The sequence below is a fragment of the Sus scrofa genome, chromosome 1 (genome assembly GCF_000003025.6).
Source record: "Sus scrofa isolate TJ Tabasco breed Duroc chromosome 1, Sscrofa11.1, whole genome shotgun sequence".
Classification (NCBI taxonomy): Eukaryota; Metazoa; Chordata; class Mammalia; order Artiodactyla; family Suidae; genus Sus; species Sus scrofa.
Genome location: NC_010443.5, coordinates 18375653 through 18389425, shown reverse-complemented (window position 1 = coordinate 18389425; position 13773 = coordinate 18375653). Strand labels below are relative to the sequence as shown.

The 13773-nt window shown below is 34.7% G+C and overlaps 1 protein-coding gene across 3 annotated transcripts in view; it reads left to right on the top strand.

The window, feature by feature from the left end:
* Positions 1-13773, top strand: part of STXBP5 (syntaxin binding protein 5) — a 168925-nt gene that overhangs the window by 123325 nt on the left and 31827 nt on the right. Inside the window, exons 20-22 of one of the 3 annotated variants that reach the window (XM_003480238.4) lie at positions 509-568; positions 670-717; positions 12871-12921. In XM_003480238.4, the coding sequence (XP_003480286.1) occupies positions 509-568; positions 670-717; positions 12871-12921 (159 nt within the window). The remainder of the gene's footprint in view (positions 1-508; positions 569-669; positions 718-12870; positions 12922-13773) is intronic. The other 2 variants (XM_021072127.1, XM_003480237.4) reach the window with 2 other exon arrangements.

The following is a 13773-nucleotide window of genomic DNA, read 5'->3' as shown; positions in this document are numbered from 1 at the left end:
AGACCTCTTTGGTAATAGTAGAATTTATATATGATTTTGAAGTTTGTGTCTAGAAAGCTAACTCTAAAATAAACTTTACTGGGGTGTAGTACTTGTATAAGATTCTAAGTGCTGCTAGATAAGCCTTAGTCAGTTAACTAATATCATCAACTCCTACATTTTCTTTCAGAACCAGTTAACTCCTTGTATTTTTATTTATCCATTCTCTAATTTGTAACATATAATGAAATTTTGCCAAATGGTTATAAATTATAGAAAATTATTATAGATTAGAGTTGGTACTTCAGATTGGTCTACCATGAAAGATAATGCACTAGTAATTGCTCTTCCTACTGTAATATTATAAGAATTATTATTAACTTCATACATGACATTTTTTCTTGTGGCCAGTAATGTGGGAACTTGTGGTAGGGATTATTCCCATCACTTTGTTTGTATTTTCCCTGTGACAACTCAGTGTTTGTGACTGACTATGTGCCTGTTCCTTCCGTTGTCTTCATCTGTGTAGGTTCTTCATCACCACACAATTCAGATGATGAACAAAAAATGAATAATTTTATAGAAAAGGGTATAGTATCTTATTTTAAAGTATTTTCTTTTAATTATATTTAATTCATTTAGTTTACTTTTAATAGATTTTGACATTTTATATCAAAATATTATTTTCAGTGAAAATCAAAAGCAGAAAGTTTTCCAAGATGGTAGCCAGTGATATAGGTAGGAAATAGACATTTCTATTTTATTTCTAATCCTTGCTATATGCAATGCTAACTCAACACCAGAAAATTATCTAATGCATTACATTTTGTATATATTAATTTGTTATTCCTATGCTAAACAATAATCTCTTGGGCTGTGTTTCTTCTAAACTCATTGGGGCAAAATTATTAAAAAATCAGTTTGATTGGGGTTGTTCTTCCTCTGACTTAACAGTGTGAATTGTTCTGTTTTTATTTTTGCTTTACTTTAAAATAAAGCAGGGTTCAATTTATGCATAAATGGTACACTTCTGTACTCCCAGATTTTTAAATTTTTTTCTTTATAGTTTTATTTGCATTTTTTCCTGCCTTTATTCTTTCCTCCTAACATTATAAAGCTCCCAAATTTCAAGGAAATGGTTCTTTAAAAGATAGACTTTTAGTCTATTATCTGTGCTACCTACCCTTGGGTTAAATGGGAATATTCAAGTAAAAATGAATGATACTTTGAAATTATCTACTCCAAGATTTTCAAAGTTTCAAATTTGGGGATAAAATATATAATTAAACTTTAGGGACAGAAACTAGGGTTTTTTAGTCATAAAAATTTGAATATTGTCTGAAGATTTTTTGAAGCCTGAGAAACACCATTTTATTGAAAGAGAATATACTTAATCTTTAAATCCAAAAATTTTATTATACTGTTAATATATTACTTATTTCCCCCAAAAAATCTTCTACCATATATATTCCTTGAATTATATTAAATTAAATGAATGTCTAGACAGCTGGAATAGCTTTACCATTTTTCAACTAATAAGGTTTAATATGTAGTAATATCAAATTTCAAATATTCCACATGTTGTAAATTGAACCCTGTTTAGTCATATTAACATTGGCTGACTTTAGCACTTCTGGTCATTTTTTTAAAATGAGGTGGTTTATTCTTGGGCAAAGGGCTCTTCATTTATAGAGAATCAATTATCTCTTTGTGGTTTTTCAGTGAATCATTTGGTAATAGTTAAATCACATTCATTATCTATGAGCACTATAGCATAATTCTTTTTCCAGCCAATTTCCTTTTTAGGTATACTATCTGAATAGTACTTGAAGGGTTTTTTTGTTTGTTTGTTTTTTGTTTGTTTGTTTGTTTTTCTGTCATATAACATAAAATATTGAGTCCTTTGCTCTACCAACTGAGCTGGCTGGGTGGTTTAATGTAAAAAAATAGAAGGGGCTTTCTTATATATAATTTTTCAAAGAACTTGCAAATTTTAAGTATGTAGGAATTTTACATTGTGTGAAAGTTACTTTATACCTCTCAAATTTTTTAATAATGTAACTGTTTGATTTTTGACCCTGGGGTTGTGTTTGCTCTGTTAAATATGTTGACTCACTTTTCATTTCCATCTTTTTCTGTTACGAATAGAATATGTAACATGGAATATCTGAGTTTGAATTTTTGAAAGATTTCAATTAATAAATTTCTTAGGACTGAGAATATTATTGGAAGAATAGTTCTTGATAACAAAGAAAGCAAGAAGTTTACCAGCCAGTTTTTCTTTTTGTCATGCCAGTTTCTATAGCTATATTTTCTGGAAACATGTTTAATTTACTTAACTTTTCAAACTTTGTTAGTTATACAGTTACCTATAATTATCTTTCATCTCCAGAAACCACTGTTATATCTCATTTTTATGTAGAATTTTGTTTTCAGTTGTAATCTTTCAGTATTATTTTATTGATGTGCAATTGAATTACAATATTATGTTTCAGTTGTACAACATAATGATTCAATATATTTATACATTATGCACCATACAGAGTTATTACAATATTAGTGACTATAGTCCCTGTGCTATACATTACATCCCTATGACTTATTTATTTTGTAATTGGTAGTTTTTTAATCGCAATATATATCCCAAGGTAGATAGACAGAAAACTCAAATTTTTCTTCATTCAGATGGAGACTGTACCATTTTAGATTGTAAAGTTTTTGCAGTTTAAAAAAAGTTAACAGTTTATCTCTCTACATTAGTGTCTACTTTTGTAATAAGATTTAGCATAAAATATGCTCTTGAAAAACATAAATGTCAGTGAAACATTGGGAAAAAATCATAGAATCTCCCAAAGACCTCTCTGTCAAGATTTGTTTTCCGGGAGTTCCTGTCATGGCTCAGCGGAAATGAATCTGACTAGTATCCTTGAGGAAGCAGGTTCGATCAGTGGGTTAAGGATGTGGCGTTGCCGTGAGCTATGACCTAGGCCAGCGGCTACAGTTCCAATTTGACCCCTAGCCGGGAACCTCCATATGCCATGGGTGCAGACCCCCCAAAAAATGTTTTCCATTTGAAGCTTAATGGCATCAAATGTGCTAGGACTCATTGATCCTTCTGAGCCCACTATGTTCCCTGCCATCCAGTCCCTTGCCTGCTCTGCAGTATCCTAAACCTCATGAAAGTATCCCCTTGCTCTATATCTACAGAGGTTTATTGCTTCCACTTCGGCAGTTATGCAGTGGCCTAATCAGAGAAAGCATAAGATTTAAGCGTAGACTCTCCCAGGTTGGCACTGGTAAAAGAACTACCCTGTGTTGAAAGCTGACAGAATGTTTTGGCTGTGAAATTTTGTCCCTGCATTGCACCTGTTCTTTGACAGTAACTGCCACTTGTGTCATATTGGAGAGGGCAGGACCAGGGGATGTACAGGATGTAATGTTCACTTTAACAATCTAACCCAGCCTGGAAAATCAACTTTTTTTTTTTTTTTTTTTTTTTTTGTCTTTTGTCTTGTTGTTGTTGCTGCTGTTTCTTGGGCCGCTTCCGCGGCATATGGAGGTTCCCAGGCTAGGGGTTGAATCGGAGCTGTAGCCACCGGCCTACGCCAGAGCCACAGCAACGCGGGATCCGAGCCGCGTCTGCAACCTACACCACAGCTCACGGCAACGCCGGATCGTTAACCCACTGAGCAAGGGCAGGGACCGAACCCGCAACCTCATGGTTCCTAGTCGGATTCATTAACCACTGCGCCACGACGGGAACTCCTTTTTTTTTTTTTTTTTGGCTGCCCTACAGTGCAGCTGAGATGGCTGAGACAGTAACAATATTTTTTTAATAATATACTTAACAATTATAGGTCTTCTGGCACACTGTACCAACTGCTATTAATTGTTTCTTAATTTAATCCACTCATTAGCCTCAATTAGCTCTTTGTTTTTATTTCCCTGTTTTACAGACAAGGACACTAAGAGTTAGAGTGTAAGATGTCTGTCTTTTGGTTACACAGCTGGCGAATGTCAGAGCCACAATTTACAGGTGGTCCAGCTCCAGTTTGCCCTCTTTAGCAAAGGGCATTGTGTCTTAAGACAGTTTATTGAAGGCTATAAGTGTTCAAAGGCAAATCTATTGTGTGATTTGTAACTAGATAATCTAGTTATGACCCTCTTCTGTGTACATGGCAACCTGGAAAAAAGATGGCTCATATTCAGTTCTGTACATGTGCTAGGTCCTGGATACCGCCTTGGTACCAATAACCCAAACATAACATTAACAGTGTCTGGAAGTCTGCCTTCCTCAAAGAGCAGACTCAGGTGAAAGTAGCTAGAGTGGACAGTCGAGTTCCCTAACCCATCTTCCCAAAGCCTGGCTTCCTTGTTTCTTTCCTGACTGACAGCTAACTCAGGTAAATGATACTGATGATGACTTCCTGGTACATGCCTAAGAATATATAACTTTAGTCTTTTAAATTTAACAGCAAAAATATAGCAGAGTATAATGCAATTGAAGCATCCCTAAAGAAAGTTACATGCATGTAATATACTTAGTGATTTGTTTTGCCTGTTCATACCTTACGATTCATTTTTGTTAGTAAAATCTTTTTATTGTTAGTAAAATCTTAATGGCCAGCATTTCCAAAATCAGTAACTATTTCTATAGTTAGTTAGTATCTGTAAATCATTTAGAAAGGAAGATTGTTTATCAATTTTGTATTTGTTCATTATTAACATTTTATAAAACTTCAGAAATATTATGTAAAGCTTTGTATTCCTTTGTTTGTATAAAAATAGTCCTAAAATAGATATCTTGATTAAACTATTAAAACAAATTTTTCATCATATACTTATGAATACAATATTTCCAGATGTTAGCATGTTTGATAGATGTTGACATTACATGATTAAACTTCTCTAAAGATTCTATTTCATTTTGGTTATGTTTTATTCTGAAAGTAGATTTCTAGCTGGATTCTATCGTCTACAACCCTGCCCATATCCCATTTTATTACTAATTTTCATATAGAAGAAATGATTATCAAATTGATTACATGAAGCTATGAGTACGAAATAACACTGGAGATTAAAGAAAAAGATTCAAGAGTAGGATGACTTAATGCTGTGCCACAACAAATACAAATAATAATAGCTCTATTTAATGAACACCTCCTAAATTCTAGATATTATACTAGATATTTTTCATATGGTATTTGTTAATATAAGGATAATACCTCCAAAGCCCTTTTAATCTCTCAAATTTATGAATGAGTAGTTACTTAGGGAATAATTAATTTTCTTTCTTAGCAAAACTGAAGTAATTTTTTAAGTCATTTTGAATGAAGTTAATATCCAAGTGCTATTTTCATGAGTTCTTCTACACATAAATCCCAATGATTCCTTTTTTTGTGCTAGACTGTTCCAACAGAACTCGTGTGTTCTGAATCATATTCTAAATCACTAAACTCATTAAATCCTACAGTTTTAAAGCTGCTCAAGCCCCTATATTTTTCAAGAGAATTTGGGCCTCAAGTTAAAATGGTATGTCCAAAGTCATATCCCCTGGAAATGACTTAGTCAAGATCAGAATCCAGCTCTCTTGACTATACTATAGCATGTCCCGTCTTTCATGTTATATCATCTCTTGTGTTGTCTTCCCAATTCTTTCATACTTAACAATTTAAAAATAAGTTCTCAGGAGTTCCCATCGTGGCTCAATGGTTAATGAACCCAACTAGTATCTGTGAGAATGTGGGTTTGATCCCTGGCCTTGCTCAGTGGGTTAAGGATCTGGAATTGCAGTGAGCTGTGGTGTAGGTTGCAGACACGGCTTGGATCCCATGTGGTTGTGGTTGTGGTGTAGGCTAGCAGCTATAGCTCCAATTCGATCCCTAGCCTGGAAACCTCCATATGCCATGGGTATGGCCCTAAAAAGACAAAAGACCAAAAAAAAAAAAAAAATTCTCAGAGGTTTATCTGGAATTTACCATATGAATTTGAAAAGGTATGTATGAAATTAAGGAGACTTTTAAAATTTTTAATTATTCTAATTCATTATAAAGCTCAAACTAGTAGTGATATTTCTAGTTTATATTCCCCAATATTCAATCCAAAATGTGGCTGTTGCATCTATAGAAGTTCATCTGTATATTTAATCCGCAATTTGGCCGTCGAAAGAATAGAAGCTCTTCTTGAAAGAGAAGATGAGTCAAGTTTGCAGTAATACCGTTTTTACAGGTAACGTTAATGTTTTCTACTTTGAAAAGAGATTATTACCCTTAATTTGTCAAAAACTAAATTTTACAAGCAAGTACTTTAAAACCATTATACAAATTGTAGTTCCTCTAAATGAATTCTTTTTCTTTTTCAGGATGGCTAAAATCTGAAGAGTATGACATATTGTATATTCAAACTTTAATTCTATTTCTGAGTGTATTTTCTGTCAAATTTCATAATAAAGTCTGCTCAGCAAAGCCTGTTTGTGTTTTCTATACCACTACTTACTATATATGTGTCTCTCTATATAAAGAATCTTTTTCTTCCATTAGGAGGATATACAATGATCTTTGTAGAGATAACTTGCTGTTTGCTTCCTAACGTAAAGAAAACCAGTCCAAATTAAAGTTACACTACTGAAATAATATTTGTCAGCTATTGTTTGAACAGACTATTAACGTGGCAGTTTATTTTCTGTCATTACTTACCTGTTTATTTGCTGGGGTTGCCATAGGAAAATAAGGAAAATTTTTCCTTCTAAGGTCTCTCTCCTTGGCTTGCAAATGGCTACCTTCTTGCCGTGTCCTCACCTTGTCTGTCTTCTAGGCACAGGCCTAGAGAGACACTCTTCTGGGCACATCCTTGGTGTTTCTGTGTGTCCAGATTTCTTCCTCTTACATGTGCCAATCAGATTGGATTAGGGCCCCCACTAAGTGGCCTCATTTCAACCTAAATCACCTCTTTGAAGCCCTGTCTCCAAAGAGGTCCCATTCAGAGGTCCCGGGGGTAAGGGCTTCAGTGTACAAGTTTGGGGGGAACAATTCAGCCCATAAAATTTATTATGTTGACCTTATGCAATACCTTCTATTCTCTAGAAAATGCTCTGAGATATTTTTAATTTTGGTGATGTCTTAAACATTAAATTTTATGAGTCTGTGGAAAATAGAGATAGGAAAAATATTGGAAGACAAAAGCTCTAGGAGTTCAAGAATTAAGAGAACTTGTCATAGCCAGATCTTTGCCAGACAGGTAGTAATATCTCTTCAAAATTCCTCCTTCATTTTAGGCAATGGATGTGTGTTCTATATTTCCAGAAGTTCTCTTTTTGATTAATAAGCCTATATTTGTCTTCTTTTTCTCTTTATTTCAATTTGTGAAGAAGTTCAACTTCTTACTAAAAATCCCAGTGACAATTTTTGTTGGTTTTTTTTTTTTGTTTGGTTTTTTGGTCGTTTTTGGCCACACTGCGGCATATGCAGCTACCGAGCCAGGGATCAGAGCAGAGCCACAGCTGCAGCAACGCTGGATCCCTAACCCACTGTGCTGGGCCAGGGATCAAGCCTGCGTCCCTGCAGCTCCCAAGGCATTGCCGGTCCAGTTACGCCATAGCAGGGGCTCCAGTTTTTGTTTATTTGTATTTTCATTCATTGTCGTGTCTACTGGACACACCTTAAGTGCTAGATACATACATAGGTGTAGTATTTTGCAAAATAAATTCTGTTCCCCAAATTCATAGAATTTATATTTTATCATGGAAGATAGAAATTGACATTATTGTTCAAATGACTATTAAAATAATGTGTGATAAAGTTTCTAATTCTTGGTCTCACTTCACCCCTTGGATTTCTTGCTATATCTATACTACAAGCTGATTTTTGTCTTTTTTAAAAAATTCTGATTGCTTTTATTTAATATACATGCATTTGAACATTATTCTTGAAAAGAGTTGCATTCGACCTCTGCAAGTGGCAAGAAAAATAGTATTGTCACTTTATTCTTATTATTGAACCTCTCTCAATATAAACAAAGATCAGTTTGCTTTTTTGGCATCTTCATACTGTCATGAGAAGTCATTTTACCTTTTGTTGGTACACTGCTTAATATAAAACTCATACCCTGAAAAACAGAAGTTATAGTTCTATTTTCCTTTAAGAAACTATCCTTAGGGAGTTCTCTTGTGGCTCAGTGGGTTAAGGATCCAGAGGTGTCACTTCTGTGGCTCTGGTTACAGCTATGGTATGAGTTCGATCCCTGGCCCAGCAGCTTCCACATGTTGCAGGTGGGGGGAAGCAAGGTGGAACTAAAGGAAAATTGCAAAACGTCTGTTTAATTTCAGAGAAGCGATAGGAATCTCTGTAACTGAAAAACATTTACAAAGATCTCTGCAGTCACAAAGAACTAAAAAGCATCAACAATGATGAAACTCATCTTGGTATAATGATCCAAGCAGTCTCCTTGCCTTGAGATTTGCTCCTCTTGAACATGCATCTTTCCTTGGTATTGAAATTACCATTGCAGACATGATTGGTGTGATCAGGTATGACTTCATTATTCTTGGCAAGCAAATGCAGCTCTGTACTGCTCATTCAGCCAGCCAGCTTGATATCCTCATTCAGGTTTATAAGAAGAGGAAGTAAAGACTCAGATTAACAGCCTGCTAAGATACATCCCTGGCTCCAGTTTTCTTCAGATTGAAGAAAATTCTTTACTGTGATTCCCGTTGTTTCTGCTGTGGACAAAGGCATGGAAAAAGAGAGCTAGCTTATACTTTCTAGTGACAAAGGATTTAAGAGCAAAGAAGACACTAGGTACAGGGGAAAGAGTTGAAGAATACACAGCTGAAGAACAGAAGAACAGTTTGTCCTCCAAGAGCTCATTCAGATCTCATGTTTTCAGTTTGAAAGCCTCAGTAGAAGTTCAATAACTTGCAAAGGATGAGCAGAAGTTTCTTTTTTAGTGTGACAATCAGCCAGCAAGGGAATTTGTTGAGGAGTGCTTCTGAGACACCCAAGAATTAAAAGTCCATGCTTCAGAAAATGCTGGATATGGTCTGCAACTGCTTTCTCACAAAATCATACCCAGAGTAGAGTGAGTGTATAAGCCAGGAGGACTGACGAGAGGTTCTTCAGAGATCTGCCTCCTCTGCACCTGCCACCAAGAGGTTGACCAAACAGACCTGAAAACAAGGATATTCCTCAGAAGTAGCCACAAAGATTGAAAGATAAAAAAGCATTTAGCCTGAATTTCAACATGAGATCTTAAGTTGGAAACTTCACCTCTCATAGAAAACTACAGTAAAACTAGCTGAAGTACGAGCCTCTTACTTCCAGGCATTGAGCAGTCCAAGAGTTAAAAAAAAAAAATGAGGTGAGCCGCACAGTCTCTCCAGCTCTCTGCTGGAGAATACTTTGCTGTTGCAGTGCAGAGTGAGTATACCCAGCCAGACTGGCAGTCTCACTAAACTACAGAGGCAGAAATTGGAGTTCTGGGCTGCTGAAGTGACTGGAATTTGTGAGGCAGAGCATTAGAAAGGAAGGAACTCTGCAAGGGAAATTCCCAGAAATCTGTGGAGATCCAGTGCTGGATCGGAGGTCGGGGCTGGTCCTCCCCTGAGCTGATCAAGACTCCACTAGGCCTAGTGGCAACCACGTGCTGTGGGGCTGAGAGCTTCCCAGCAATAGCAGAGGTCATGTGATGCTAGGAACAGATCAAGTGAGACCTTGCTGAGCACCTCAGTCATTCTGCTGATGTCCCAGAAAGGCCACTTCTTAGCGTGAGAGCCATACCTAGAACAAAGTTCTAACTGAAGTGGACCCATTTTAACAAGGAATGAAACCAAGCCTCATAAAACAAAAAGGATCCACCAGTAATTTGTTCTGCATGGCAAAACAAAACTTACACCTGTTAAGGTTGACAATAATTTAATCCAGATGCCAACATATTACCCACTGTTTCCACGTTCAGTCACAAGTTCCTAGGTATGTGAGATAAAGATTCAAAATGAAAAGAAAATATAATCCATAATGAAGAATTTTTAAAATCAGTAGAAACAACCTCAAGATGGCCTCGATGTTGAAATTAGCAGCCAAGAATTTTAAAGTGGCTGTTTTAACATGTTCAAGTACTGAAGGGAAAATGGTTGTAGTGAATGAACAGATGGAGAATATCAGCAAAGAAAATTAAAACTATATAATGACTAAAATGAAATACTAGTACTGAAAAGTTCAGTATCAGAAATGATGAATTCATTGGATGGGTTTAGTATCACTGGTTTGAGACTATAGGGGAAGGGTTGTGAAACTTGAAGACATAAATACAAATTATACAATAAGAACTGCCAAGAAATGAAATCTTTTCTCCCCTTCCACATAAAATGTAAATTTCTCAGATTATTTCTCTTCTTTGTTATGTTTATATATTTAGTTTTTGAAATAAACCTTGAAGTTGAGTAGTTGTGCATGCCATTCTGTACTAATGTCCTAAAAATTTTCTCCATTTTCTTGTTTTAGTTCATTGTAATATTACCATAGAATTAGGATAAAGAAATACTGATTGGAGTTCCCATCGTGGCGCAGTGGTTAATGAATCCGACTAGGAACCATGAGGTTGCGGGTTCGGTCCCTGCCCTTGCTCAGTGGGTTAATGATCCGGCGTTGCCGTGAGCTGTGGATTAGGTTGCAGACGCGGCTCGGATCCCACGTTGCTGTGGCTCTGGTGTAGGCCAGTGGCTACAGCTCCGATTGGACCCCTAGCCTGGGAACCTCCATATGCCGCAGGAGCGGCCCAAGAAATAGCAAAAAGACAAAAAAAAAAAAAAAGAAAGAAAGAAAAGAAATACTGATTGTTTACAAGTATATTAATAGCTCATCTGTACAACATTTTACAGTTTATGAAAAAAAGTATTATTTCATTTGTTTATTGATAAACAATAACTAACATCAAATCCATACTGTGTGTCAGGTATTATGCTTAATGTTTTGCTTATGTCATCTTATATAATCTTCATAACTATGAAACTGGTATTATTATCTATCCCTGTTTTATAGATGATGAAATGTGAGGTTTAGCGGGGCAAAGTGATTGGCCTAAAGTCACACACCTGGTGGTTGAGTGAATTAGATTCAAACTCAGTATTTGGTCTGATTCCAAATCTAGTCCTAACCACTATACTTAACACTTCTACATTTTACAAACTTTCTGAAACTTATTTAAGAAATGTTTGTTGTGGACTTACTGTATCTGCATACTGGGTTTGATGAATTAGTTTTGTTTCCTATCCTGAAGTTGCTTTTAGTCTAGGGACCTTGATGCTCAATCTACAGACCAGCAGCATCACCATATCCTGGGAGCCTGTTAGAAGTGCAGAATCTGACTTAACAAGATCCCCAGGTGATGTGCACATTCAAGTTTTATATGCACTGGTCCTGAAGACCTAGAATAACATAATCAAATCAGAGTAGTGGAGTCTAGAGAGTTCTCTTCATCATCTGATTCTGAAACAGTATCTTTAGACGTACCAAACTGATTTTCCTTCAGATGTTGTATGGATATTATTTGTTAGTCTGTGTACATTATACTTATGGGTATTTGATGGAAAAACTCTGAATTCTTTCAGAAATATTTAATATTGCATTTTAGAAAATATTTTGAGAGGGATATAATGTCATCTGATTTTAAGGAAATTGAGTGTTAAATACATTTATATGAGATCAACCTATCGGATTTCATTTGGCTGTTTTAGTTTTCTGTTATTTTTTATCTTTGAGATCGATTGAATCTGTGTGAAAATGGGCTATGACTGATTCATATATTCCACCCATTGTTGTTATTTTTTAAAAGATGCTAATTAGATTAATGAAGCTTGGAAATAAAAACTTGATTTCCCCCTATCCTTTCCCAGTTTACCTAATGCCTCTTTCCTAACACTGAATTTGTCATTTTTTTAGATGTGGAAGTTAATGTACTATGACTGGATTTCTCTTTGTTTACATGGCGCCCTTATGGACTAGCAGGGTCTGTTCTTTAAATATCTCATAAACAGTCCGAAATTTAACCCAATATACACATTCATGTATTAACAAACAAATGCTTTTTCAAAATTTCACACAGGAAGCACTATTCTTTTACGCATGCACTGCCACTAACGTGCTAGATGTAGTTAAACACCTCCTAACTTTAAATCACTTCCTAGATTAAGGTGATAACTGATTTTGAGGATGGAAAGTGAATTCCAGTAAGCTTTTACATAGGTTTTTATTATTCTAATATGAAATATAAATATCTGTAGTTTACATTTTTGGAAATACTCTAATTTTAGACTGAGCATGATGTTTTTACTAAAATGTAAATAAAGATGTTAACATATATGTAGAAATAGCTGAGCCAGATATTTTGTGATGTAGTCAAATACTTCAATTTGATTGTAGATATAGGATTTTCCTGTATTCAAGAGATTGACTTGAAAAAATAAAAACAATGAGCCCAATAGCTGTGAAGATGAGGAGCTAGAAAGATTTTGTTATATAAGATACCCAAACTCAGTCTTATGCCTCTATTGTCTTTATCTGCAATACCTTCTTTCTGAGAAATGACTTTGCTTCCCTTAGAAAAGCCTAACCCTTTCCTGAGAGCCTAAGAAATAATTCTCAGTTAGATTTTTTTAAAAGACTTCCTTGAAGTGAGAGCTTCAAGCACTCAAAGATTTTATATCAAGTAAGTACAAACTTATTAAAAAGTTGAAAATAAGATTTACTTTCCACCCATAACATTATTAATCCTATTTTAATTATCTTAGCATCTAGATTTAGTAAGAAAAATATTCATTCCTGTCTTGAAGAGCAATTGGTATGAATAAGTATGGATCACAGATTTTTCACAACTTTAAAAATGCATTTTATTTTTCAGCGAAGATGTCCCGGAAGTTAAGCTTGCCTACTGACCTAAAGCCTGATTTAGGTAAGTAAAATAAATAAATGAAAATACATAGTAACTAAACTCTTTAATTTGAAGACAAGTAAATCAGATTTAAAATGACCATTGCAAATCAAGTTTAAAATGACTAAAATGCTTAAGAATTAATAGGCTTTAAAATAATATCTGTAAATTATAAAAGATAATTATAAATTAAGCAAACCAAAATAATATATCTCCTTAGCCCTCATAATTTAAACAAAACTTAGAATATGATTAAAATTTGTGTGATTTCAGATTAATTTCTATTAATGGTCTGAAAACGTATTTTGAATTCTGACTTATAAATTTATGAGAATTTGATATTTTCAAAATAAATGACCAGTTTTCTGTATTGCAGTGAATGTCATATCAAAAATTATTATTTTTTGTGATAGTAAGTTGGGAAATATTTATTTTTCTATAGCACTTTCTGTGAAACCTTTCCATTAAGAAAACAGAATGAATATATTCACACATTCCTTTTGCTTTCCATCCAGCTCAAAAGTAGCTCCTTTATATCCCAATGTGGGAACAAATGACATTTCAATAAAGATAAAAAGATTTCATATGGTAAATATAAAGCAGAATTTCTTTTTAAACTCATTTTTTTTAATTTTAGAAATTTCTCTTTCCTTTAAGTGAATAAGAAGTATGACTGCATACATATGATTTCACCCATCTTTGTCTTAGAAATAACTAGATTCTGTCCTTTGTATTTGCTCATCCACCTCATCTTGTCACTGTTAAATCTCTAGATTCCTTGACTTTCTTTTTATAAATAATTCAGACTTAGATATTGGTCCATTGCACCTTACTAACTTTAGCATCCCTGAATAAGTCTTATCTCAGTTGTGC